The 27,578-nt window shown below is 42.4% G+C and overlaps 1 protein-coding gene across 1 annotated transcript in view; it reads right to left on the bottom strand.

Annotated features, from left to right (window-relative positions):
* The window catches only part of AKAP12 (A-kinase anchoring protein 12), a 103,458-nt gene that overhangs the window by 36,862 nt on the left and 39,018 nt on the right, over positions 1-27,578 (bottom strand). Inside the window, exon 3 of the mRNA XM_075267506.1 lies at positions 2,592-2,718. Coding sequence (XP_075123607.1) covers positions 2,592-2,718 — 127 coding nt within the window. The remainder of the gene's footprint in view (positions 1-2,591; positions 2,719-27,578) is intronic.

Below are 27,578 nucleotides of genomic sequence, written 5' to 3' on the forward strand. Positions count from 1 at the left end.
AGTCAGACAATGGCACTATATACCAGTAGCAAGAAATGAGGGTATTTGTAACCCCAATATATTCTTTGAATTCCCAGTCAGACAATGGCACTGTATAGCAGTAGCAAAAATTGTGGGTGCACGTAACCCCCATATATTCTTTGAATTCCCAGTCAGACAATGGCACTATATACCAGTAGCAAAAATTGTGGGTGCACATAACCCCAATATATTCTTTGAATTCCCAGTGAGACAATGGCACTGTATAGCAGTAGCAAAAATTGTGGGTGCACGTAACCCCCATATATTCTTTGAATTCCCAGTCAGACAATGGCACTATATACCAGTAGCAAAAATTGTGGGTGCACGTAACCCCAATATATTCTTTGAATTCCCAGTCAGACAATGGCACTGTATACCAGTAGCAAAAATTGTGGGTGCACGTAACCCCAATATATTCTTTGAATTCCCAGTCAGACAATGGCACTATATGGCAGTAGCAAGAAATGAGGGTATTTGTAACCCCAATATATTCTTTGAATTCCCAGTCAGACAATGGCACTATATACCAGTAGCAAAAATTGTGGGTGCACATAACCCCAATATATTCTTTGAATTCCCAGTGAGACAATGGCACTGTATAGCAGTAGCAAAAATTGTGGGTGCACGTAACCCCCATATATTCTTTGAATTCCCAGTCAGACAATGGCACTGTATAGCAGTAGCAAAAATTGTGGGTGCACGTAACCACCATATATTCTTTGAATTCCCAGTCAGACAATGGCACTATATACCAGTAGCAAAAATTGTGGGTGCACGTAACCCCAATATATTCTTTGAATTACCAGTCAGAAACTGGCACTATATAGCAGTAGCAAAAATTGTGGGTGCACATAACCCCAATATATTCTTTGAATTCCCAGTGAGACAATGGCACTATATACCAGTAGCAAAAATTGTGGGTGCACGTAACCCCAATATATTCTTTGAATTCCCAGTCAGACAATGGCACTATATACCAGTGGCAAAAATTGTGGGTGCACATAACCCCAATATATTCTTTGAATTCCCAGTGAGACAATGGCACTGTATAGCAGTAGCAAAAATTGTGGGTGCACGTAACCCCCATATATTCTTTGAATTCCCAGTCAGACAATGGCACTATATACCAGTGGCAAAAATTGTGGGTGCACATAACCCCAATATATTCTTTGAATTCCCAGTGAGACAATGGCACTGTATAGCAGTAGCAAAAATTGTGGGTGCACGTAACCCCCATATATTCTTTGAATTCCCAGTCAGACAATGGCACTATATACCAGTAGCAAAAATTGTGGGTGTATATAGCCCCAATTCTATTGCTAGGGGACTTGCAGGGTATTTCTGAGGTGAAGGTGGGGGGGGCACACCGTTGGAACGGGGATTTGGGGTGTATATATGGGGTATACGGGAATACACTGTCAGTGTGTTCCATTCAGGATCCTGGGAAAGCTGGGTTGCGGCGATTGAGCCCGTCAGTGCCACGTTACACTGACAAGCTTCTCCCTGGAATTGAAGTTATATGTAAGCCCAATATATTCTTTGAATTCCCAGTGAGACAATGGCACTATATGGCAGTAGCAAAAATAGTGGGTGTATATAGCCCCAATTCTATTGCTAGGGGACTTGCAGGGTATTTCTGGGGTGAAGGTGGGGGGCACACCGTTGGAACGGGTATCGGGGGTATATATCGGGTATACGGGAATACACTGTCAGTGTATTCCATTCAGGATCCTGGGAAAGCTGGGTTGCGGCGATTGAGCCCGTCAGTGCCACATTACACTGACAAGCTTCTCCCTGGAATTTAGCTCTTATAAGAGCTGTTGGTTGTCTTCTCCTTCCTATCCTAGCCTGTCCCTGCCTACCCAGAATCTAAGCCCTAGCTAGCTGGACGGAAACCTCCGTCCCCGGTGAATTGCAAGCTCAGAATGACGCGAAGCTGGGCGTCGCTGTTCTTTTAAATTAGAGGTCACATGTTTTCGGCAGCCAATGGGTTTTTCCTACTTTTTTCAACGTCACCGATGTCGTAGTTCCTGTCCCACCTACCCTGCACTGTTATTGGAGCAAAAAAGGCGCCAGGGAAGGTGGGAGGGGAATCGAGTAATGGCGCACTTTACCACGCGGTGTTCGATTCGATTCAAACATGCCGAACAGCCTAATATCCGATCGAACAAAACACTGTTCGCTCATCTCTATTCAGGATCATTTAGTTCTCTGTGCAGACTGCTCTTCACTTGGCCTAATGTAGATTATGTAGCCTGACCATGGTAGGAAGTTATTGTGTGCATTATGTGTTATTCCTGGGCATTACTGTAATGTACAAGATGTCTGGGGTTCAGATTTTTTCGACATGTGAAAATCCAACATGAGAGTTGCAGCACTCCTATACACAATAAATGACTGGCATGTCCCTCCAGGTATGGGCAATGTTCATCTGATGTGGCCTTTACTCTACTGCATCCCAAATTTTATATCTTCACAACCCTATTGTTGAATGCCTGTACAAAAAGCTAAAACATTACATGCCACGCGTGTCAATGTACAAAATAACTTGTAGAAAAGAGTGTACCAACCTTTAACAACTGCTATTATTTCTTCTTCTATCCCAAGTCCATTTACATCTGAGATCTGTAGTCCTTCTTCCACTCCTTCATCAGCCGCACCATTGATTATGGCTATTTTGCCATTCGTGTGAAGCAACTATAAAAAAGAGAAAATACAAATTTAATATCGTTGTAAACTGACTATGCAATGAGTTACAGAGAAGCTTTCACCTCTTCTAGCGACTCCGGTTCTTAGTATCTGGTAATAGGCGCTGCTGTGCTGATTCTGGCACAGTTGGGACTTTTTTCTCAAGCCCCCACTGTTCCTGAGCAATAAGTGCTATTAGTTTTGGTGCCTGATATGCTCTCCAGGCTCTCTATTGTCAAGTAGGCAATGTCAGACCCTGAATCAGGAACCAAAACTAAACGCAGTTATTGGGTAGAACATTATTGGAGAAAATTTTCTGGAATTGGCGGAGGTGGGACCAAAAGTAGTAGGCAGCCACTGTTCCTGCAGTTTTTGGATATAACTCTAAAGCAGGTCTTACACGGCCGTAATATAAGTCTGCAAATGGTCCGCAATTGAGGGTTTTCAATTGCGGACCATTTGCGGACATATTATATTCAATGTGGCCTCTTACACCACCAGATATTTTATCCATGGTGTGGCCGGGCCACAACCGTGGTCCGCAATTTATAGGTCATGTCCGTAATGGCCATGAATTGCGGCACTGCACGGACTCGCCCATAGAACTCTATGGGCGAGTTCGACAGGACACGGACATCTGCGGAGCCTATGTTGCCGATCAGCAACTAGTGTTGCTGATCAGCAACTTGCAGACCGTACATTCAATACGGTCGTGTAAGACCAGTCTTAGGCTGCCTTCACACGGAGTAACGCCCGCTGCCATTCACAGCCGTACACACAAGCGCTGCGGAAGGCTCCCAAACACTTCCCATTCACTTCAATGGGAGCGCTCGTAAAGCCGGCGTTATGAGCGCTCCCATTGAAGTGAATGGGAAGTGTTCGGGAGCCTTCCGCAGCGCTCGCGTGTACGTCTGTGAATGGCAGCCGGTGTTACTCCGTGTGAAGGCAGCCTTAGGCTGAGGCCACAAATTGTGGGGAAACTGTGTTTTTATCGTTTTTGCTGTACTTTTTTGAGCCAAAGCCAGGAATTAACTTATCAGTAATAAGAAGTATAAGTGGATCCTCTATATTTTCGATTCTTTTTAAAGCCACTCTTGGCTTTGGCTCAAAAAAAAATTCAACAAAATCTACAACAATGTGTGCCCCGGCTTACTGATGGTTTCACACATGGCATTATGTTCACATCTGTGCCAGAGTCTTCCTTGGAATATAGTAACATTGTCTGTAAATCATTGATCCTGGAAAGAAAACTCAGATACACCGAGTACAATATGTCATCCTACTACGTTGATCCAGAGAGAATCAAAACAATCCCTATGAAGCAGCAGCCGATGATTCCATATCAGGAGACAATTTGTACTCTTGAACCCAGTCTAGTAATCTGGATAAATCCCTGGATCAAGGGCTCATCTCCAGCGATCTACTACAGATAACTGTGATATTATGTCTTCAAGAAAGGCACCCAGACTCCTTGTAAGCAGAGCGAATTAACCATCGTCATGTCCCATAGTATCACTGCTCTTATAGTAAAAAACTCCTTCCATGCTGGTGGTGAGCCTCCCATTCCTCTAGGCATAATAGAAGACATGTTACTGTTTTATATGTGGAAAGATCATTACATTTCCGACCATTATATCACAGTACTGACCATATATATTTAATGAGCTTCTTTCTTTCTATTATTTTTTTTGCCAATTTTGATAGAATACTATAAAACCTTTGGGCCTGGTCGCTGTTTGCACCCATCAGGAAGGCCATGATATTAATGTAAAAAGTGCCTTATAAAGGCAATGTACGATAACATTAAGAAACAGTAATGTTTTAGGAAGTGCCAAAGCCCACTGCCGTCTTGGCTGTGATGCGGTTCTCCTATTCAGCGTCAGACGGGCTCATAGACGTCTTTAAGGCCTTCTTCAGCTGCCAAGGTGACCTAACAACCATGTACGGCTAGACGCTTTGTTCCAGGCTATCGGTATTAGTTTGCTACAGAAATATACATTTCAGCTGAAGAATGATTATCATGCAAGGCCAGAGTTTATGTTTTCGCTCGATGCATAAACTATGTGAAATGATCCAGGATAGTATTATGTACAATGCCTGGCTGCTTACACGAGCAGAATAGCAATGCAGAATGTCTAAATCTTGTGGTACAAAGTGGTAGAAATAGAAACTAGTTGGTCAAAAATAATGATATTGTTAATTTACAAAGTGACCTTTATGGTCTATAGCAAATTCTTCATTATACTAAGAACATGCAGCTTAAAACTGAGGGTACGGTATTGAGTGGCACAGTAGGACGTATGTTTGAGTTGTTTTACACATGAATCCGTTGTCTGTCTTGCGTCTGTCTTCTATCTAAAGTCTGACTCCTAACGTGTCCTGACTTGTCCACAGATCTCTGCAGGCCATATTTTATGGTATTAAAACTTGAGCTGCTGCAGATACCATCTGGGCGAGTGGTTCATTGCATATTTGTGTGGCTTCATACCATTACTGTCTACCACCCCAAAACACAATAGACTCCCCTTCTTCTACCCCTTTCCAGTCCTTTTAAGAGCCATTTTAAATTTCCACTATTGAGCTGGGTCTGAGCTGGGTGTCCATTTCATAAGCCCCATGGAACGTGCATGGTCTACTTCTATGGCATGTATGCTTTTATTCCTTAACTAGCTATAGCCCGCGACTTCGTCCTCTCACCCTTGTGCGAACCACCTACAGCGCGGCCTGTGGCCCCCCACGGCCCTTTCCTTGCGGCCGGCGTGGGCCCCTTCCACAGCATCGTGGTCTGGGACCCCAAGGCCCTGATGCTGCACCTCCGGCCCTCCCCTTTCCCCCCACCTGCTCCCCTGGCCCCCTTCCCCCTTTAGAGATTACAGTCACCTCCTACATCTACTCCTTCCCCCCACCACCTACCTGTGACCCGGTTACCCTCCCACCCCTTTGCACATGTGCAATCTGGCCCCCCTCCCCCTACTTACCTTCTGCCCTCTGGTGCCAAGCCCCCCTCCCTAACCCCCACCACCTCCCCCAAACCACCAACCCCCCTCCCCATCACCTGTTGTCCCCCCCCCCTCCCTTAAGCAACCCGCCAATCCCTGTTCCCGCAGTACTCACCATGTAGATGCTGGGGAGGTGTGTGTCTCGTGGCTGCAGCTTCAGCGAGCATGTGTGGTCCTTCCCGTGCCGTGTGTGTTCCCAGCCACACAGTTCGCAGGTACGTGCGGCTGGGCTTGTTCGGGCCGGGTGATCTGCTGCATGCTACGCCGGCCTGAGGTAATGTGTGGCCGGCCGGCATGTCAGCGGCGTTCGGAACCATGCGGGCAGCCGCCATGTTGAGCAAAGGGTCCCCGTGCGCTGGCCACGCTCACAATTCGGCGCCAACCTATGAGCTGCTGTGCTGGCGGGGAGCACTGGACCAGCAGTGCTGGAATTATTATAATTCTTAGTGGGGGCCAAATATTTAAATAATTCCGAAAACTCCATTGAGTCGAAATATTGTTGGTAACATTACACTGAAGCCACCCCTGCTTCTGTCAAAATCTACGTATGATTCAGTGGTGCCATAGTATTGGCTTGGTACCACCAATATAATGCCATAGTCGTGTGCCTTGCTCCTCTGCTCAGTGATGAGTAATTAAAGGTGATTCGATCATCTGTTGTACCCGTCATATCCTAAGTGTACCTGACTGCAGATTACCATTGTATCCTGGTATTAAACCAAGTGATAATTCACTTAACAAAGCGCTATTGAATAATCCCTTCACAGCTTTAAATAGAATGGCAAAAACATTCATAGCGTGAACTCTTTCTGCTCTCTAAAAAGATTAGTCTAAGGCCATTTCCCACCAGAAGTCCACATGAAATAAGATTACCGTAATTGGGGAAATGTATTGTATCTCTCCCTTTCCATAGAATACTCTCACCTACATGTAGTTAACATAATCTCGCACTGACCATAAGGTAGACACTTGTATACCCGGCCCGTTACCAAACTTTCACATTTTTTCCAACTCTCTATTGAATACCTGATTGTTTCCCTATAATATAACAGGGTGGGCGGTAATGACTGATTGTTAGGACATTACGGAACTTAATTGCTAATTAAGGTTGTATCCACACATATTGCCTGGGGGAACCCCTTTTTAACCCATGCATAGCCCCTTTGTCTCCTACCACACTGTCAGCGTATTTTGTGTCTCTCCATATGGTCCCTCTAAATTCAATGGAATAGGAATGGATGACATCACTAGACATCAGAAGATAATATGGATGGTCCAAGGAATGTTAAGCTAAACTGAAGTATTATATACTCCGAATAGTAGGGGGGGGTGGGGGTGGTAATGATTAATCTATTTCTGGTCGTAAACCTTAGAATCTCGACTGTGCATCTCTTGAGGAGATCCACAAATGATTGAAAGCAGGTAACAGACAGATAAAACTAGCCCAAAATGGCCAATTTTAGCCACAAATCATTCGAAAAATTTCTGCAAATTTGCCTGCCAAAAACTGAGCAAATTTGGTAAGCCACAAATGCAAGCGTATTGCATGATCAGCTGAATTTGGCCCTCCATTTGCCATTTTGTGTTTTTCTTTCTTGTTTCCTACATTGCCCCCCTAGTCATCCTCAATCATTGCCCCATGTAAAATAAAAGGGCAAAAAATATTCAGTTTTGATTTTTTTATACAGTCAAACAATGCTTGTTGGTCAGCAGTACATCTCCACATGTAAACAGGGGGTCATACTGCCAACATAATGACGATGTATGGTGAAATGGAGTAACAATTGTTACTCCCCCAGTTTGAGAGACTGTAATGGCCAATAAGGACTAAAATATATACGGCTACATCACTGGAAAGATCTTCTACTAGAATATCGTTCTGCGCTTGTTATTACTAATCATCTTCTATCTAATGTGTATGGCCAACTCTTCAAGAAACAGATCTGGCACAAGGGATTTACCTGTTTCAGGCCGGGACATCATGTTGAGAAAACACAGCGGGAACACTGCGGCAAAAAACACTGCATTTTACAGTACCTGCAACGTGGATGGGATTCTGGCAAATCCCAGCCACATATTGCAGAAAAAAAATCTCATGTCAAAAATACCTGCAGAAACCCGGGCGTTTTCCATATAATAGGGGCAGAAAGTCATTTTTTTCTGTGGCATTCTTTTGCTGCGCTTCGCAGTAGAGGTATACAGCAACATTCATATATTTTTCATTTTCCAAAAATACAAAATTCGAGATGAATCATTTCTAGATCCAACTATATAAAATGGTAAAACATAAATCCTCCTACTTATAAGCTAACCACACAAGTTCTCTCAGTGTTTGTATAGCAAACAGCAAATTCCCTCATTGGCTCCCTATAAAATAGCAGGTATTCTTCTCTCAATTACTTTTCAAAGAAGCAGAGTCAGCCATTGCTGCAGGCAATAAGATCTGAAGATCTGTGTAACTCCCCCTATTACAGGGTAAATGAAAACAATTTCCCCTTCTACTTCTCACTTCCTGATACATTTAGAACTGACTCTGGCTGAAAGTGTATTCAGGAAGCAAAGTGTACTGTGTTTTCATTTAGAATATAGACCATTGAAGGAATTTTCCAGGATGCACCATAGGCATCAGTTTGTAGTGATGCTCATCTTTGTATATAAGACATATGTCTAGGATGGGCAATGAAATGCGGTTCAACCTTTGGAGGTCCCATCAAGAAACTCAATCACCTCCACTAGAGATGGGCGAACTACTCAGGATTCATTTCATATGGCTCAGGTCCAAGATTTGTTTTGGGTCGAATAAATTCGGAACAAGCCACCCCCTCAGACCCCTGCATATAATAGGTGGAGGCCCACAAAAGATGTAAAAAAAAAAAAATCATACTCCCCTTCTGTTACCTCTATTGGCCCTTCTCACAGCGTCCAGCGCTATCTCTTTGATTCCTCAGTGACGTCATGTGTCAGGGGTCACTATTGAGGCCTTTCATTGTGCTTCATGGGTGACATAGGCACACCAAGCATCATGACGCTAAGGGGTTGATCCTGGGTGCATGACATCACCTGGAGAACACCAGATGCCGCTAGGAGGCCCATCCTCCTTGTTTTTTTATTTTTGTCACCTCCCTGGGCCTCCACTTATTTACTCTGGGGTCTGATTTAACCCTCCATTTGTTTAGTTTCAGGTCAAACCCAGCTCATTACAAGTTTCAACCATCCCTAACCTCCACTGATCAGATACTGGTACTGATCAGATACTGATGATCTAATTTATAGTCAACAGCTATTTGTTCCAACATCACTATATATGCTTAATTCATCCATAACCGCATGTATTTACCATGGAAAGAAGGGAATAAACCACTTTCAGACACCACTGGTGGTGTATTTTGCTCTGGGACACTAGATTGGACATGTTGAATTCCAAAATGCCTGATTCTTCTTTCCCCCAATATCTGACATCGGGACAAAGTCTAGATACATTTTGGATTTTCAGTCGGTTTTGTCAAAATTGGCAGGATTAACTGGCTTATATCTATGGCCATTCTTAAGTTCACCATACAGATCTGATTAACCTAAACCGATCATTTTAATTGTAATGTGTTTGAGGCCTCCTGAAACTCCTCCAAAGGCAGATATTTGGGAACGGAAAGAACAAGCTTTTGGTTTTCAACAAGCCCAAACCTAGGTGCTACTAGAAGTGCCTGCCATTGGCTCACTCTCCCCATACACACGCTGCTTGTCTGAGGGTGCTTGTATATGGGAGAGGGGGTCTGAAGGACCTACAGCAAATGCTATCTAATGGGTAAAGCTAGCTATCTTGTCAGAGAATCCCTTTAGGTTCTACTTTTTATCCTATATCAGTAGTGCAGCATGAAACATTATCTAGTACATAAATTGAATTTTACAATTACAGTAAAGACTTACAGACAGAGCAGTAGACATACTGATAAGAAATGTATCTGCAGAATATGTTGTATAAACAAGCCAAATAATAATAGTAATATTAATAGAGTAAGAATAAATGATAGACTGGAACATCTGCTTCCCTTATTATTCACCTCTGCTCTTGGCGTAAAACACTGCCACAATACTGCATGTGTGGTATCTGCTGGATCTGGTTCTGACTCTGACTCAAAAACTGCAATGGCATTTCTCCAGAAAGCGCTGTGTGTGAAAACATACTAATAGCTTCCATAGTCTTGTGGCCAAGATAAATACAAATGACTGAAGAAAAATTTAAAAGGCTTCTCCTAGGAGGACAAAACCTAAGATTATATACATATAGATTATAGAGGGAGGTGCACTTTAACATATTAAAAAATAATGAATCTTAAATGGCACAAAATAAAGCTGAAAGGCAAGTTTACTTCAACCAACATGGCCATAGCTTTCAGTCCCATTAGAATACAAGCTCCCGTATACTGTTTAGTCAGGCTATAAAATCCTCTGCCGGAATGTCTAAGTAGTTTGTCTGTATTCATTAGCTAAGTGGCTTTATGTCTGCTACAGCCGGGTAGTCAAGCTCTGCTCTTAAAAGGTTATTAACTCAGAATAGGCCTTACTTTCAATCCTAGGGAGAACCAGATGAAATCTTCTTAGTGCCTATAAAATTATCTCCCTCCATCTTTGGAACCAACCAATGCTTAAAGGGGACTCTAACACACCTCATGCAACAGGTTGAATTTTCATCCACTCCAAGTGGGTTTTCATTATGGGGGTGTTTGTTAATTCTCATATACAGAAGAACCAGTTTTCCCCCTAATACGGCTTGCATAGATCCCACCCCATGTATGAGACCTTGATGGGAATTGGCAGCACTGTCAGTGACCGACTGCTTCACCCCAAGTGTGAGGAGCAGCACTATTGGAGGTCCTTCCTCCCAACCGCGGTCAGGCTGTATAATCAACATCAGGCCAAGCGAAGATCACTCCGCACAGAGAACTAAATGACCCTGAAGTCTTCTTTTTTTTTTTTTTCTTTAGCTGCTATTGATTCCTAGTATTTTAATAATAATAAATTCCTAGTATTTTTCTCCTATCTGCTATTCTCAGTTTATGTGTCTCCTTCTGTAATATATTACTGTTATTATCCTGTATCCGTATCATCATCCTGCTGGAACACTGAAATTTCCCCACGGTGGGACTATTAAAGGATTATCTTACCATCTTTCCCAACCATGCTTTTATTGGACCTTGTTCACTGGGGCACAGTCATGCGGAAACTAAAAATAGCCTTCCCCAAAATGTTCCCACAAAGCTGGAAGCATTTTTGTTCAGACTGTTTTGATATGCTAAAGAAATACCTTCACTGGAATTAAGGGAATTAGGCCAACCCCTGAAAAGCAACCAACCCCCAATTGGGCAGGTAACTTGGCCAACTGTAATTTTGCAGTCTATGGGAAAAACAATCTAACAATTGTCTGTTTAAACTCCCTGGGTGGGGGTGGGGGGCCAAAGAGAGTAAAAAAAAATTTAAAGTAATAAAAGATATTAAAAAAAACTCAAACATCAAACCTCCCCTTCCTTAATTTACCTATAAAAATGAATAAACAAAACAATTAAACATTAGGTATCGCCACATCTGAAAACTCTCGTACTATTAAAACGTAAAAGTATCCTATACTGTGAACACTTTCGTAGGAAAAACCAAAGTGCCCAAATTGCTATTGTTCACTGTTTCACATTCCAAAATAAATTTGAGAAAAAGTGATCAAAAAGCCATGCGCTCTCCAAAATGGTAGCCATAAAAAACGAAATCCTGCCTCTTCTAGTCCCAGCTCTTCTCGATGAAGCAAGAGATTGACCAGGATCTCTACAAAACAGCTCATAGGGACTGTGTAAAAATTTTGCGGACAGACAGTGAGGACGACGGCTTGTTTTTTACCTTTATCATCCATTTCTAGGTTTAGTGTTTGCTATAACAGCAGACATATTTATTACTTCACAATATGTTTGCAATGAAATAGCCATATTGTAATGCTGTCCATAAAGCGTCAGGCTACTGTGCGCTGTTTTAACTCTGTTTAGCAGAGTTTACTTTATAACACAACACGCTGATGTGTGAAACGCTTTGTATACTTCGTAATACGTTTTAATGAGTTTTTCCATAACTACATGGCATAACATTTTTCTTGTATTTACGCACAGAGCTGAGGGATTTACTAGTACAGCTTCTCCTCGTGTGACCCAGAATCAAAATAGATATCCTAGTCTATTATTAGCAAATGGCAAAAACCAGAAGTAGTAAGAGTAAAATTCCTTGAATTTAGCATCACATGGTCCCCAGATTCTGATATAATTCGTCATTTGTGCTTTGCAAAATAATCTGGAATTTAGCAAAACCAGGCTCAGGAGATGGAGATAATAATCTGGTAATTCAGTCCATTCCAGATGACATTAATGTTGGATGCCAATTCTAAGACATCCTTTACATTACATAGGTGATAAATTCCTACTCTTGGGAAGGGATTATCTGACTATATGACCAATAGCCATGTGACTAACGTTTGTCGTTTGTGATGCCATTATCTGAGAAGCGGAAGTGGAGTTCAGTATCATAGGCCTGGATAACCCCTTTAAGACCGGGGCTCCACGTGAAGTCTATGACGCGGTTTGGTTGCAGTGGAGTCCCTGCAAAGTTGATGGGATTCTAGCGAATCCATCTACACATTATGGGAGAATACATGCAGAGGACACGCTGCAATTTCCAAAACCACTGCGATTTTGGAAATCGCAATATGTAAATTATACCTACACCGGCCGTTTCCCTATAGGTATAATTGAAACAAAAAGTCTGCAGAAGAAACCCCCACCCGCACACATACACATTTGATGCAGCAGGGCATTCTGTGGTCACCTTATTGTTGAGGGACCCTCCTAACAAACAAGAGGACATCCCACTTTAAACAACAGGGAGAAGTAAAGTTCCTTTTCCAGATTATATACCAATACATGCCAACTATCAGGGGCATAACTACCATAGAGGCAGCGGAGGCGGCTGCCACAGGGCCCGGGCCATTAGGGGGCCCGGTGACAGCCGCTACCACTGCGTTTTTTTGTTTTTTTTTAAATTGGCCGTTACGGACCCTATTTGGGCTATACCAGGGGTAGGGAACGTACGGCTCTCCAGCTGTTGCAAAACTACAACTCCCAGCATGCATACTTGCTCTGCTGTTCTTGGAACTCCCATGGAAGTGAGTGGAGCATGTTGGGAGTTGTAGTTTCACAGCAGCTGGAGAGCCGAAGGTTCCCTACCCCTGGGCTATACTGTGTGCAGGGGCCACTAATGGACATAATACTGTGTGCAGGGGCCACTAATGGACATAATACTGTGTGCAGGGCTTACTAAGGGACATAATAGAGTGCAGAGGAGGGGGTCGGTCGAGGTCGTCGGTGTCGGTTGGGGGGGGGCCCCATGTCAAAAGTTCGCCATGGGGCCCCGCCATTCCTAGTTACGCCACTGCCAACTATATAGTATTTGGAAAAGACAGCCACTTCACCTCCACAAGCTCCTGCAAGTAGCAGCAATGTTGAAGAGTGTGAAACTTTTCCACAGATGGCTGTCTTAGGCTGCCATCTATCATGCTCTTCTGTGTCACAATAAGGTGTCATCGGCCTACAGCACATGGCCTATATCATCCTTTATGGGTGCCCTAAAATCACTGGTGTATGGGCAGCTTTAGACTCAAGACCACAGATTTTACTAGTGTGGTGATGACATAGACCTTATCTCAGTGTTTACAGAGTAAATGATGTTGTATATTCACACTAAGGTCACAGCACTCCGACCTCAGGAGTCATTTCCATGCATCTGTTAAATGCACACAGTGAAGCAAAGCTCCATAGACTCGCCCTACTTTAGCCAGAAGAAAAAACATCGGAATTGACGACTTATTGGAAAACCCCAGTTGTCTGGTTTAGAAGAGTATCATGTTTAGGAACGTCAGGCAGGTCCATGTTTAGGAACATTGTGGCAAGGGAGTCTTTTTCATGGAGGACCCAGCAAATCTACAGTATATATGACAGTGATGGACAATGTCTGTAAAGCGCTGCAGAATATGTTGGTGTTATCCAAGTAAGAGAAATAAATAACTAATCCCTGCATAAAATACTCTGATTTCGGTTGAAACTATGTAATTCTTCATGGACCCTGTGATGGTGCCGCATGTCAAACATTTGCTACCTTTGCGGAGCAGTAAGTGCAGATTTCATTCTCACTTACCGCTCTTAGTTCCACGGACCCCCAAACCCTTTCCTGCTGCAGTAAAGATGGGCTTAAATGAGCTAGCACTGAAGCCACAAAGAGGGAGGAGGGGTCTGAGGATCTAAGAGTGGCAATGAAGAATTAAATCTGTAGTTACCACTCACTCCCTGCAAAGCAGTGTACATTAGGTAGTGGGGGTCAGGCATAAGGAGCCATCATATGAGACCATAAGGGGTCATTATACTGTATGTGAGCATAAGGTACCATTACATGGGGGCACTGTAGTCTATATAGGCATAAGGGACAATTATATGGGTGTATAAAGGGTCCATTTTACCGTATGGGGGTTAAAGCAGCAATTATATATGAAGGCATAAGGGGACAATGTACTGCATGGGGGCATAAAAGGCCTTGTAGGCTATGGAGACATAAGAGACCATTATATGGAGGATAAGGGGGTCATTGTACTGCACAGGGGCATAAGGAGGAATTATATGGGGATATAAGTGTGTTATGGGCACATACAGAGGACATCAAACTGTAGGGGTACGAGTGGATTATTATACTGTATGGAGTCATAAGGCGGATATTATTTATAGATGCATGTCAATCATAGCTGCAGATCTCACCCATGGTTTTCAACCTTTGCTATACAAAGCTTACAGCCATTCTAGTATGTCTGCCAATGCAAAGAATTTTGGGTGCATTGCAAAGGGGCTTACTAAGGCTATGTCACCCAAGGGCTTACGCAATCCTGGAGCAGATCCTACAACTACGACCTATCTCTACAATGAGAGAGATGAAAGTAAGTCACTATTAGACACCTCTGGCTGTGACTTATCTCTGTTCAGAACAAAACACTCATACAAGTTGAAACATCAATATATCCACTGGCATTTGCCATCAGACGGTTGTCCTGTTTGGCTGACATTGGGGGGAGGGTATCTGACAATAATGTGTATGGCCAGCTTTCAATTTCCAATATAATAAACTCTAAGTCATTTAATTTTACCATTATAGGTTAAAAAATAAGAAGACATATAAAAATTCTTCTTCTCTTTGCTTCCTTTTAACTTTACAATGCTAATGGAGTGCAGAGTAATAGGCTGTGACCTATATGTCCCCAGCAGGAAGCCGGAGCCATTAAAGAAAGAATGCATTACCAGAGGAATGACCGTCATCTTACGTTATGATTATTGACATGGGCTAACATTCCACTGAAATAGTTAAATGGGGATTGCTGTTCAGAATGGCCGAGCACATATGGATGTACACATAGCCCCTATTCAGAGCCCCAGGATGCCAACTTCCCTCAACTTGATGAATTATGTCCCATACAAATATGGGCCTCACTATTTTTTCCTCAAAGCAACACAGTCCTCTGAAGATGTTATCACTCAAAGAACTCTTTCTATCTGCTCTACTTTCATTCCAGTCATTCTTGATAAGAGACACAACTGCACTGAAGCCTAAACTAGTAATAATCCAGATCACCCAGAACAATCCAGAAAAAAATACAGATGGCAATAATAAATCAAAAAGATACTATAAAAATACTATGAGGGTCCTTTATTTTATTATATTCTTTCCTCAGAATTTACTGTGAGTTATTCCTTATACTCCACACAAACCTCAGGGCAGGCCTGATAGAAGACCACCATGGATCAGATAGGTGAGACACAGGGTTTTTTGGTCTGGAACCTGAGGCGGAGGCCGCCTCAGGTTCCGGACCAAAATACAGGTAGCCGGAATCCACCGGAATCCAGTCACTCACTCCGCTCTGGATTAGGCCCAATGAATGGTCCTAGTCGGGAGGGAGTGTCTTCAAGTGAATGTCGCAAGGCGAATCCACCTGAAGGAATGAGCATGTTGCTTCTTTTTTCCAAGAGCCGGAACAAACGGCTCCCGGAAAAAAGAACTGACCGGCTCCCATTGATTTCCTTTAAGAGGTTGGGTCGGCCAATATAACACCCATAGAATTTCTATATACCGTCTAAACAATCATCTAACCAAGGGCCCTAAGATACAGTAAGTCTTAAGGGCATTTTCTATTTATGTTAAGAATTCTTGTCACTATGGAAGGATGTCAACATTAAACCTAATAGCAAAACTAAGAAACTGAACTTTGCATATCAGACTTCAGTTACAAATATTACACCTAATATTCAGCCACATCCAACTAGAGTGCCGAAGACTTGGGGTGTGATGGAATGTGTATGAGACAGCTTTCACATGCAAAGACCACTGCAATCCAAGTATTTTTACGTAGATACAGCGAGTTCTGTTCCAGCGAAGTGTTCATGGGCTGATCACTATTCAAAACATGATGTCATCGGGTAGAGATTATGAAATTCTCAGAAAGCTGCCAGCTGGACTTTGTGCAAGGGAAAGTAGTCAGAGCTTGCTCTTTGGAAAGTGCTTAACCATCCATTATAGCCTTCTGCTACCTTAAGTAAAGCACACAATATTATAAGTTTTAGTAGAGGCACTTGGTGAACTTTCTTTTACATTCACAAAAGTCATTGCTACCTAGCACATGGCAACAAAGATGCACTTTCTATGGTGGGTAGGTGTTCCATCCCTACCAGTAATGAGGAGTTTTCTGCTGAAATCCTCTGCAATAATGTATCAAACCACTGACCATTTGTCAATAGTCTCAACAGCAACTGTGCATAGGTTTCTTACAGTGGTGTAACTAGGAATGGTGGGGCCCCAAGGCAAACATTTGACATGGGCCCCCCAGCCCCCTGATCCCCCTCTACACAAGCAAACCACATTCCTGCACACTATTATGCGCAATAGTGGCCCCTGCACACAGTATTATGCCCCATAGTGGCCCCTGAACACAGTAGTATACCCCATAGTGGCCCCTGCACACATTATTATGCCCCATAGTTGCCCTTGCACACAGTATTATGCCCCATAGTGTCCCCTGCACACAGTATTATGCCCCATAGTGGCCCCTGCACACAGTATTATCCCCCATAGTGACCCCTGCACACAGTATTATCCCCCATAGTGGCCCCTGCACACAGTATTATGCCCCATAGTGGCCCCTGCACACAGTATTATCCCCCATAGTGACCCCTGCACACAGTATTATGCCCCATAGTGGCCCCTGCACACAGTATTATGCCCCATGGTGGCCCCTACACACAGTATTATGCCCCATAGTGGCCCCTGCACACTGTATTATCCCCCATAGTGGCCCCTGCACACAGTATTATGGCCCATAGTGACCCCTGCACACAGTATTATGCCCCATAGTGGCCCTTGCACACAGTATTATGTCCCATTGTGGCCCCTTCACACAGTATTATGCCCCATATCAGCCCCTGCTCACAGAATTATGCCCCATAGTGGCTACGCTTTACTGTAACTAAAAAACACGCACAGCAAAAATGTGCCATGTGAACCCAGCCTAAAGCTGCATGAGCTGCAAGGACAACATCTGCATGTATGTATGTATGTATGTATGTATGTATGTATGTTTGTATGTTCTCCTTGTGTTTGTGTGGATTTCCTCTGGTTTCCTCCATGTTCTAAAGACATAGGGAATCTAGATTGTGAGCCCTACGTAGGACGGTGACTGGTCTTGTTTGAAAGGCGCTGCGGAATATGTTGGCCCTATTTACTGAAAGTAAGTGGAACAAATACATAACATGACTTAAAGGGATTCTACCATTAAAACTTTTTTTTTGTGGATAAGACGTCGGAATAGTCTTTAGAAAGGCTATTAGTCTCTTACCTTTAGACATGGTATCCGCCGCAACGTTCCTCAGAAATACCGGCTTTTACCAGTATGCAAATGAGTTCTCTCGCAGCGATTAGGGGGCGGACCCCAGCGCTCAAAAAGCAATGAGGGCGTCCCCACCGCTGTCAGAGAAGTGTCTCCAAGCGCCGCCTCCATCTTCGTCTGCCGCATCATGGTCAATGTCTTCTTCCGGCGCAGGCTCGTAACCTAGCAGAGCAGAGCAGACTGTGCAGGCGCACAGGCCACAGGAAAATGGCCGCTAACATTACTGTGCAAGTGGCCATTTTCCCGTGGCCTGTGCACCTGCGCAGTCTGCTCTGCTCTGCTAGAATTTACGAGCCTGCGCCGGAAGACATTGAAGATGACGCAGCAGACGAAGAAGGAGCCGGCGCTTGGAGACACTTCTCTGGCAGCGGTGGGGACGCCCTCATCGCTGTTTGAGCGCTTGGGCCCGCCCCCATCGCTGTGGGAGAACTCATTTGCATACCGGTAAAAAACGGTATTTCTAAGGAACGGCGAAGCGGAGACCACGTCTAAAGGTAAGAGACGAATAGCCTTTCTAAAGGCTATTCCGACGTCTTATCCACACAAAAAAAAATGTTTTAATGGTAGAATCCCTTTAAGTGTAAAAAAGTCTTTTAACAGCTGTAGAACAATAATCTTCTCAGAATTACAAAGGCTGACTTCTCTCTTGGCTTAACAAGTACAGATCACAGAATCCAGGGCATAACAAATAGTTAAATGACAGATAATATTAGACGGCTATTTTAATTGACAAGTAGACAACAGGTGCAAACGTTGTACTATACAGATAACAATATAGGAACTTAAGTATGTGCCCTGGCACCTGTTGTTTGAGATGCCTGAAATATCTGCCATACCCATCCACAATTCCTGTGATGTCACTGGACTTCACGTTTCTAAGAATGTGACATAATACAGCACAGTGATCCATAAATAAAAGTACTTTAACATTCACTGCATTTTTATAAAATGTACACCCTAGCAGTGCCCACGGATAAGAGACAGCAGGGGTAGCCTAGTTTACAAAATCTGTTTTAGGCCAAGGTCCCATTTAGCAAAATGCAGCTAAAAAATTCTGCGGGGCCAAAAAAAACCCCGTTTAGCTACATTTTTCTCTGGATTTTTCTTCTCCTATAGGGAAAACGCTTGCACAACTTAGAACCTACACAACTTATAACCTTATTTATCTAAGAAACACCATGAACCATAAGATTGAGAACTTAATCCTTATTTACAGGACTGTGCTCAGAAACACAAACCTTGTTCCTTATGTAGTCATGATGCGTACGCACAGCCCATTGTCCTCTAGCCATACAAAGGTTAATCACTTCCTGACATTAAAATGTACATATATAATGTGGAAAGAAGGGTCTGTCGTCCTTAACTGACCATGTTATACTCAACCTCTCAAGTGATCTAGGTTTCCTGGAATGATTCCATGTTTTCCACCTATGAGTTCTCTATATACATTTATTACTATAATTCAGACCTTGTTTGTTCAATATAAATTAGAAAAATATTACATGTAACCTTATCGGGACCCTAAAATGAGATGGATTTATGGCCAGGGTAAAGTAAACGTTAGGATTGTAATATTACATAAATGTATTGCTATCAGATGCGGGAAGAGGCTATTTCCATGGAGGACTGATGTACTGTAGCGACATTGTAGGAGTCAATTCTCTGCTATGTGTATGAGAACGGAGAGGCTGATGATGATGATTCCTCTCCCTGTTCTCATACACAGAGAATAGCAGACGGCGATCACAGACACTTCCGGAGTGCACGGAGAAGCTAATTAGCATAGGAATAAAAACTGACTTATTCAAAGACTACTGAGGCGATTTACATACAAAAGGTAGGTGTGGAATAGCCTTTCTAAAGGCTATACAAGTATGTGCTTAGCTAAAAATGACTTCTCCTAATGATAGAGCCCCTTTAAACTGTGGTGGTCAATTGTAATGTGGGAGCATAGAACATTAGGGTGTCTGTAGGAGCATTATACTGTGTGGGGAGCAGTAAGAAAAATGGCTGAGAAAGGGCGGAGTCCATTTAGAAGTGGGTGGAGCTAAATTTGCCAAGGCGCGCTATGCACACCACGCATTTTGTCCCTTTTTCTGTCCTCTGAAAGTTGGGCGGTATGCTCATAGTCTATTTCTATACTACTTCAATGATGACATGCTATACTGGTATGTGATCTCTACCTACGGTCGTACAGTCAGTATTAATGGCATGTGACCAGTATGGCCGCTGAACATGGTTGCAGTGATCATGTGTCAGTGTGGCATCCAATTCTGAAACAAGGTAAACACAAACCAATGAGGATCAATGGGCATCAGCATAGCAGGGAATGTAAGTAGCTTAACCCAGAAAAACCCCTTCAGGTCAGGGCCCCATATTGCGAAAAGCTGTGTTTTACATTATATGGCTAATCCCATCCGTATAATAGAAGCAGAAAGTCTGCAGAGGAAAATTCTCTCAACTTTTTGTGAAAAATGCTGCATTTCAGCGGGTTTTTTTGGCTGCGGCTCGCTAAGTGAGACCTATGCCTAACTGTTCGCTGTCACTTCAATATAATAAAGAGAAAAGTAAAGATCTATTTAGAGTCTCACATTCACCCTTCTGGTAAGTAGATGTGTTTTTATACATCACGCCCTGTACTCTTTCTTTTTCCTTCCTTCTACAATTTCACATAACAGTAAATGTGCAATTAAATTCCAGATCGGCCATATTGCTCCCTGTATGAGATTTCTCATTGATTTTCCAGGGGTATCGCTGCAGTTGTACTTGGCGGGACAATGCGTAACTGCATTAAATTAGAGCACTTGGCTGCAAAATATTTTTCCTTATCATTTATTATATCGTTTGACATGTAATTCAGATCTAATGAAAGAATCTGACCGGAGATGGCCATACCAAGCTAAATTGAATAACGCATTAGCCTAGTACTTAGAGCTGAGTTAGATGTTGAACATTCCTCCTTCTGTATTATCTTTGGATGTAATATATTGAAACCACATCACTTCTATAGACGTAGAACAATCCAAGTGGATAATTCTAAGTCTCATACACGATATGCTTACATCTTACCAGCACATTTATCAGGGTACTAGGTATTTAGATTTGACTGACAAAGCAATGTCTGTATATTAGAATTCATGGGTAACTGGTTAACATTGTCTCTATATATATATTGTACCTGTCGTTTCGTATATATATAAGCCCAAGCTGTGGTGTGTGAGAAGGTCCATAGGTCTCTTTGTTATATTAGTGGACAGTAGTTCAGCAGTTACAATGGTCTCAGGATATATTTTCAACATACAATGGACCATTGTTTTTCGGACCTCTGTATTTTGGAACCAGATTTAACATACAGTGCTTTGAGGCTCCAACAAATCATTTTATTGGTGTTGTATTATTATTGAAGACTGAGTAGTTGCGTCTCTCTCCACCAGATGAGAGTGGCTCCATTTTATTTTTAGGTGCACTGTGTATACTTTGCAAAACCTTAAAACCATCCTGTCACCATTATAGAAAGCTATAATAATAAAAGTACTCACTTTACTCACCTTACACCTTATTATCCCCACCTCCCCCATCCCATTGCTTTACTTGTCTTATGCTCAGTAGCGTAACAAGTGTCTTGTGGGCCCGGGTGCAAACCAGGTGGTAGCCTCCACACAGTAATATATGCCCAGCAGTGCCCCCCCTCCCCACAGTATTATATGCCCAGCAGTGTCCACACACACACACACACACACACACACACACACACACACACACACACACACACACAGTATTACATGCCCAGCAGTGTCCCCCTCCCCCACAGTATTATATGCTCCCAATAACCCCAGTGCACTCTGGTGCTATTATATTCTGGGGCCTACTCAGACCCCAGAGTATAATGATTGGAGGCCCAGGAAAGGTGAATAAAAATAACAAACACATACTCACCTTGTCCCACCTTGGGCATCCTGGCTCTGGCTGTCTTCAGCATCTTTGGCCATCTTCCTGACATCAGTGCTGAGGCCTGTGATTGATCTCAGTCACGAGACGGAAGAGCGCAGGAGAGGATGCTGAGCCCAGGAGAGGTGAGTATATCTTTTTATTATTTTAAGTCACCTCCCCTGGGCTAGTATGTATAGTGGTTGGGGAAGCAGGCTTTCCAGGCAGTGATAATTGTTCGGGCCCTGGCCATCTCCAGCTTGCAGAGCCGCGGTCGAACTCCCTGTGTCCACAATCGTTACATCCCTGCTCCTGCTAGTCTTCATTCTTCCTGCTCCAGCAATAACATGTCAACACAGAGATATATGACTGTATGCAGCAGTCACATATGTATGTCAACATATCATCACTGGAGCAAGAAGAACAGGGACCAGTGAGGGAACCAGGTAACATTGGAATTTGAGTTGTGGGATATTGCAAGGTATCACTTAGGGTGGGTTCACACTTGCGCCCGTGTCCACTTTAGGCAATCCTGCTGGGTTTCCGTCTTCTTCCCGAGAAACTGGGCAGGGGACGGAAACCTGGCAGTCAGTTTTCAAACCCATTCACTGTAATGGGTTTGCAAAGTGAGCCCCTGTGAGCGTTTTGTACCTGTCTGCAGCAAAACCGTTTTTTTTAAACTGAACACAAAGTCCTACATGTCTGACTTTGTGTCCGGTTAAAAAAAATGGATTTACCGCGGACAAGCACGAAACGCTCACAGGCGGTCACTTTGCAAACCCATTCAAGTGAATGGGTTTGTAAACTGACTGCCGGGTTTACATCCCCTCTCCAGTTTCTCGGGGCAGAAGACAAAAACCCAGCTGGATTGCCTAAAGCGGACACGGGCGTAGGTGTGAACCTGCCCTTATGTTATTTTATAGCCATTGTAAGTGTTTTCCTTAACTATGTGGCTGGACAACCACTTAAATAATAAAAGTATACAGTGAGCTCCACTAGTAGGAACATCAACATTTATTTTTCTACTGAACTGCTCGGAGGTTGGTTCTCTGGCACCAGGAAACCCTTCTACTTTTACTTATGACCCTGGAGTGCCCAACTAGGCCAAGAATTTGAGCAAGATCCTAAGCTCTAGTAAATAAATATTATTTGGAGGATTCGATTTGCCAAAAGTTCCATAAAAAACATTGGATAAGATAACATGCAGCAGTATTTAATCCAGTAAAATGATGCCATTAGAGTCAATGCAGTCCATAGGGCGCTGTTGGAATCCATCATGGAATGGAATGGTACTATTGTCACTTTCATTGCTCTACTCCTGTAATAGAGAAGATCAATGAAAATGTTATCACAGATGTAAACAGTGTTCATTTCTGCAGAAATGAAGCGTCAGTGTATTAGCTGGACTCTTTTTGCCCGGCTATGGTCATCTGGTATACATGTGTACATGACGGATTTGGCAGGCTTCTGGGAAGCAGTTGTATTGTACAAGTGCTTGTTTGTTATTGAAATAATCAGTGAAACTTGCGGTTTCATTCCATAAATAAAGCTTTCCGAGTTTGCCCTGACCTTGAGGAGTCTTGAGCTGCCTTCCGAAGACATTCTTTTCTCTGGAAGGTTTTTGTTTAATAACAAGTGATACTATTCAGCGGTATAACAGCAATCTGATAGATAACTGAAAGATAAGATCTAAACATGCTTCCATAGGATCAAACATGTTGAGATCTGTAATCTATCATATCATAACCTGCATTGACTTCACATAGTTTACTAGAGAAAGATGTGAAGGATTGTAATGAATTATAGATGGGGTTTTACATTACGGTAATGGGGAGAAGAATTTATAAAATTTTTCTATATTCTGTAATTTTTTTCAAATTAATTTGACCATTTACTTATCTCAGTAGCGCAATATTAGGAAATTAGTAGCTGCCGTCTCTTCTTCTATAGATGAGGGCTTGGAAAATTACTAGGATAGTGTTGGCACTTATTCAGATATGATAAACACTGAACTATTGTTTGGCTTCATTCAGGTACGGTATGTCCTAAAATGTTCCATTACCATTCACAAGGGCATGTGTATGTAAAGATTTCTTCCATCATTACCTAGTATTGTTAGTTATCTGCTTTCCCTGCCTGTCCTTCACCAAGCAAAGTGGTGAAGCGGCTTGGTCAGAATGCCAATGATAAGAGAAGTGATATGGCCGATTTTTATGCCACCGTAAACAGGCTTATTGGACTTAGAATAACCAAAAAAATTGAAACTGACCAAAAAATACTAAAAAATACAAAATTAATTAACAATAATAAATAAAAACACAAAATACAGGGAGACACATTAAGAAACTTCACTTCTCTGGCGTAAACACGCATCAGGCGTGTCAGCCTCACTGGTGGTGTTCAGCGGATCTCCCTTGGTGGTTACTATTTCAGTCATTATGTCTGTGGGTATGTACCATTAAGATAAGATAATCCTTTAATAGTCCCACAGTGGGGAAATTTCAGTATGTTACAACAGCATAGTAATAGAGATACAGGATAATACACAGTAATATATTGCGGAAGTAGACACACATAAGCTGAGGAGACTAGATATACTAGGAGTCCATAGCAGCTAAGGAACAGAAGAAAAAATCATTAATTCTCTGTGCGGAGTGATCTTCACTTGGTCTGATGTAGATTATACAGCCTGATCGCATTTGGAAGGAAGGACTTGCGATAGCGCTCCTTCTCACACTTGGGGTGAAGCAGACGGTCACTTACAGTGCTGCCAAATCCCATCAGGGTTCTCCCGCATGGAGCTCACCACAAACAGTGTCCTTTTGTCACCCACCACCTGTACTGGGTCCAGGGGGCTCTCCAGGACAGGGCTGGCCCTTCTGATCAGCATGTCAAGTCTATTTCTGTCCCTGGTTGATCTACTGCTCTCTCAGCAGGCCACACCGAAAAAGATGGCTGAGGCAACCACAGAGTTGAAAAAGGCCCTAAGAAGTGGCCCCTGGACTCCGAAGGCCCTCAGCCTCCTGAGCAGGTAGAGTCTGCTGTGGCCCTTTCTGTGCAGCGCCTTCAGGTGATCAGCCCAGTCTAGTTTATTATTGAGGAGCACACCCACAAACTTATAGGTCCTTACTATCTCAATGCATGTCCCCTGGATCTCCACCGGGGTCGGAGCACTTCTCTATTTACTAAAGTCCACCATCATCTCCTTGGTCTTCCCAGCATTAATCCTGAGATGGTTCTGCTTGCAGCATTCAACATAAATATGTTTTTCTAGTTTGGCTATTAGTCTATATTTACTATTACTCATATTATATTGTTCCTATTATGGATATCATGTAGGGATTCTCTGCTCACTCCTGAGTGGGGAGGTCCTTGGTATCAGTTCACTGTTTTATAGTGAATTTTCTTTATGTGTCTTCCTGTATTTTGTGTTTTTATTTATTATTTTTAATCAATAAATATTTTTTGTATTTTTATAGTATTTTTTGGTCAGTCTCAACATTTTTTGGTTATTATGTGTATTTGATTTTTGAGATTTGTTTGATATATTTGGGGTATATTGTTTGGCTTTATTGGACTTAGAAGGCGCTGTATGTTTATTTCAATGGCTAAAAGGGGGTAACAGTGTGCAGCCAGGCATCTCCCTAGAAACAAAGAATGGGGTGTATTGATATACAACATGTCCAATCTCTCAATATCCTGACATCTTCTTAGGGGCAGTTTAACCTATACATTACCAGTTGACGTTCTATACACCTACCTATGATTAAGGAGACTGTATTTATTCTCTGAAACACGTTAGCCTTTCTTGGCATCATATGGAGGTTCATAGGACCTTGTGCGTTTTTTTTTTAGTTTTTTAATTATGTAAATGTTGACTTGATATATTAAAAGGTACATTTTAATGGAGTAATCAGATGCTGGATTTCCTTTTGCTGTCTTTGTTCTGCCTCCAAGCCGAGAAGGGTCCATTATCTGTACAACGGTTATACTCTGCAAGGACGGTGATGTTTTTCATATTCCGAAGGATAGCGTGAGTGGGCTGTGTCCCCCTCCCCCAACTTTTTTTTCCCCTTTACATCTGTCCCTAAATTATTTCCAGTAACAACAAAATTAAATAAACACAAATCAAACAACAAAGTAACTTTCCTGCGCATTACTGGAATCTACCCAACTCATTTCCGTGGTAGGTGCTTATTACATTCCCCGGGCTGTAATTAGCATTAATTATTAATTGTGACCCCAAAATGTTTTTGTGTCCCGTCAGCTGCTCTGTAAATACATTCTTCATCTACATTTCCAGCCAAGCTCCTTCAGTCAGCCTGAGCATATTTTGCATGTATTTTAGCTTTTAACTTAAGGCAGGTTCCACATGGCAAATTTCAGGGTTCAAGGATGAATTTGTATATTAGTCTGGAGATGAAATCTGCTTAAATGTGTTGTTCAGAATGAAAAAGAAAGATTATTTTTAGAAGTAGTCCCACTCTTGGCAACAGGTTTTGCAGCTCCTTCTCACTTTAGTGAACGGGGCTGTGCTGCAATAACAGACATGGCCTTTGTAAAAGTGGCGCAGTTTTTTTTTTTTTTTCCAGAATCAGCAGATAAAATGTCCTCTTTCCTGAAGTTTTCGTAATAAATAATATCAAAAAGTTCTGAAGTATTAGAATATCAAAAAGACCATTAAAGGGAAATTCCTCTTTTATTTCTCACACATCGCTCTTCTGATTTCTGAAAGATCTTTCTCGTCTCCTAAACTGTATTTGCCAACTATTGCAGATGGGGGCCTAATACAAGGATCTGATCAGATTGAGTAAGTGACAGCCATACAAAGGAGCGTCTGCTTAAAGGGATCTAGTCATGTATCTGGGCTAGTAACAAAACAATGATATTCTGAGATCCAGGCTCCTGAGAAATCTATAGAGGATCAATACTTATCGGTCTGTGACTGATCAGTAATATCATCGGATTGCTCTTTCATCTTACCTGTAAGTCCCAGCTTTACTATCCAAACATGGCATCATTTGCTCTTTAAACCTGACAATCCAACCACTCCATAACCTGTTCAGGTGCTATATCAACTGTAAATATTTGAGATCTGTTGTCCCAGACAGCACTGACTGCCATAAAAGTGTTTGGCAAATAACAGCTGTCACTGACAGGCATCTGCTGTTTAAACAACTGCAAGCCAGTGACACAGGATAAGAGCTTGAAAAGTAAAGCAGCCTCCTATTGATCAGCACACTATGCAAAGATTAAAGGGCACTAGAGATACCTTTTGTTTAGTCATTTTTACAATATTTGTATTTTGCGTAGTGACATAGAGTGACAGCCCATCCATTTCAACCTTTCGCAGACCTGGCTATTGGATCCAACCCAATGCAAACCATCAGGGTGGGTTGCTAATGGGAAGTTCTTCCTGACACTGTAAGGCTAAGGCCCCGCGGTGCGGAAATGCAGCTTCTTTTGTTGCAGATTTTGTGGTTTTTTTGAGCCAAAGCCAAGAATGGTTACAGAGGGAATGGAGAATATATAGGAAGTTTTTATACTTCTACCTTCTGTTCAATCCACTCCTGGCTTTGGCTCAAAAAAACGCATCAAAATTTGCAACAAGAAAAGCTGCTTTTCTGGAACGTGGGGCCTTAGCCTAAAGCCATAAGTAAGCACAATAATAATAATAATAATAATAATAATAATAATAATAAATGGTAATTCTATAGTTCTTCCCTTTGTAAGCCTCAATTCGTTTAGTCATAAGATAAATGTCAGATTGCTTTTGTCATTACTTGCCTCTTAGGATAGGGGACGGCAAACTCTGACTATTTTTAATGCGATTATTTCTTATGTTTATGATATTTTATGTTTATGATATTATGTTTTCTTCCACTTCCAAATGGCATCCACATCCCTATTGTTTCAGTTCTTTATATTGATCTTGTATGCAT

This window comes from Leptodactylus fuscus, chromosome 3, assembly GCF_031893055.1.
Source record: "Leptodactylus fuscus isolate aLepFus1 chromosome 3, aLepFus1.hap2, whole genome shotgun sequence".
Taxonomy (NCBI): Eukaryota; Metazoa; Chordata; class Amphibia; order Anura; family Leptodactylidae; genus Leptodactylus; species Leptodactylus fuscus.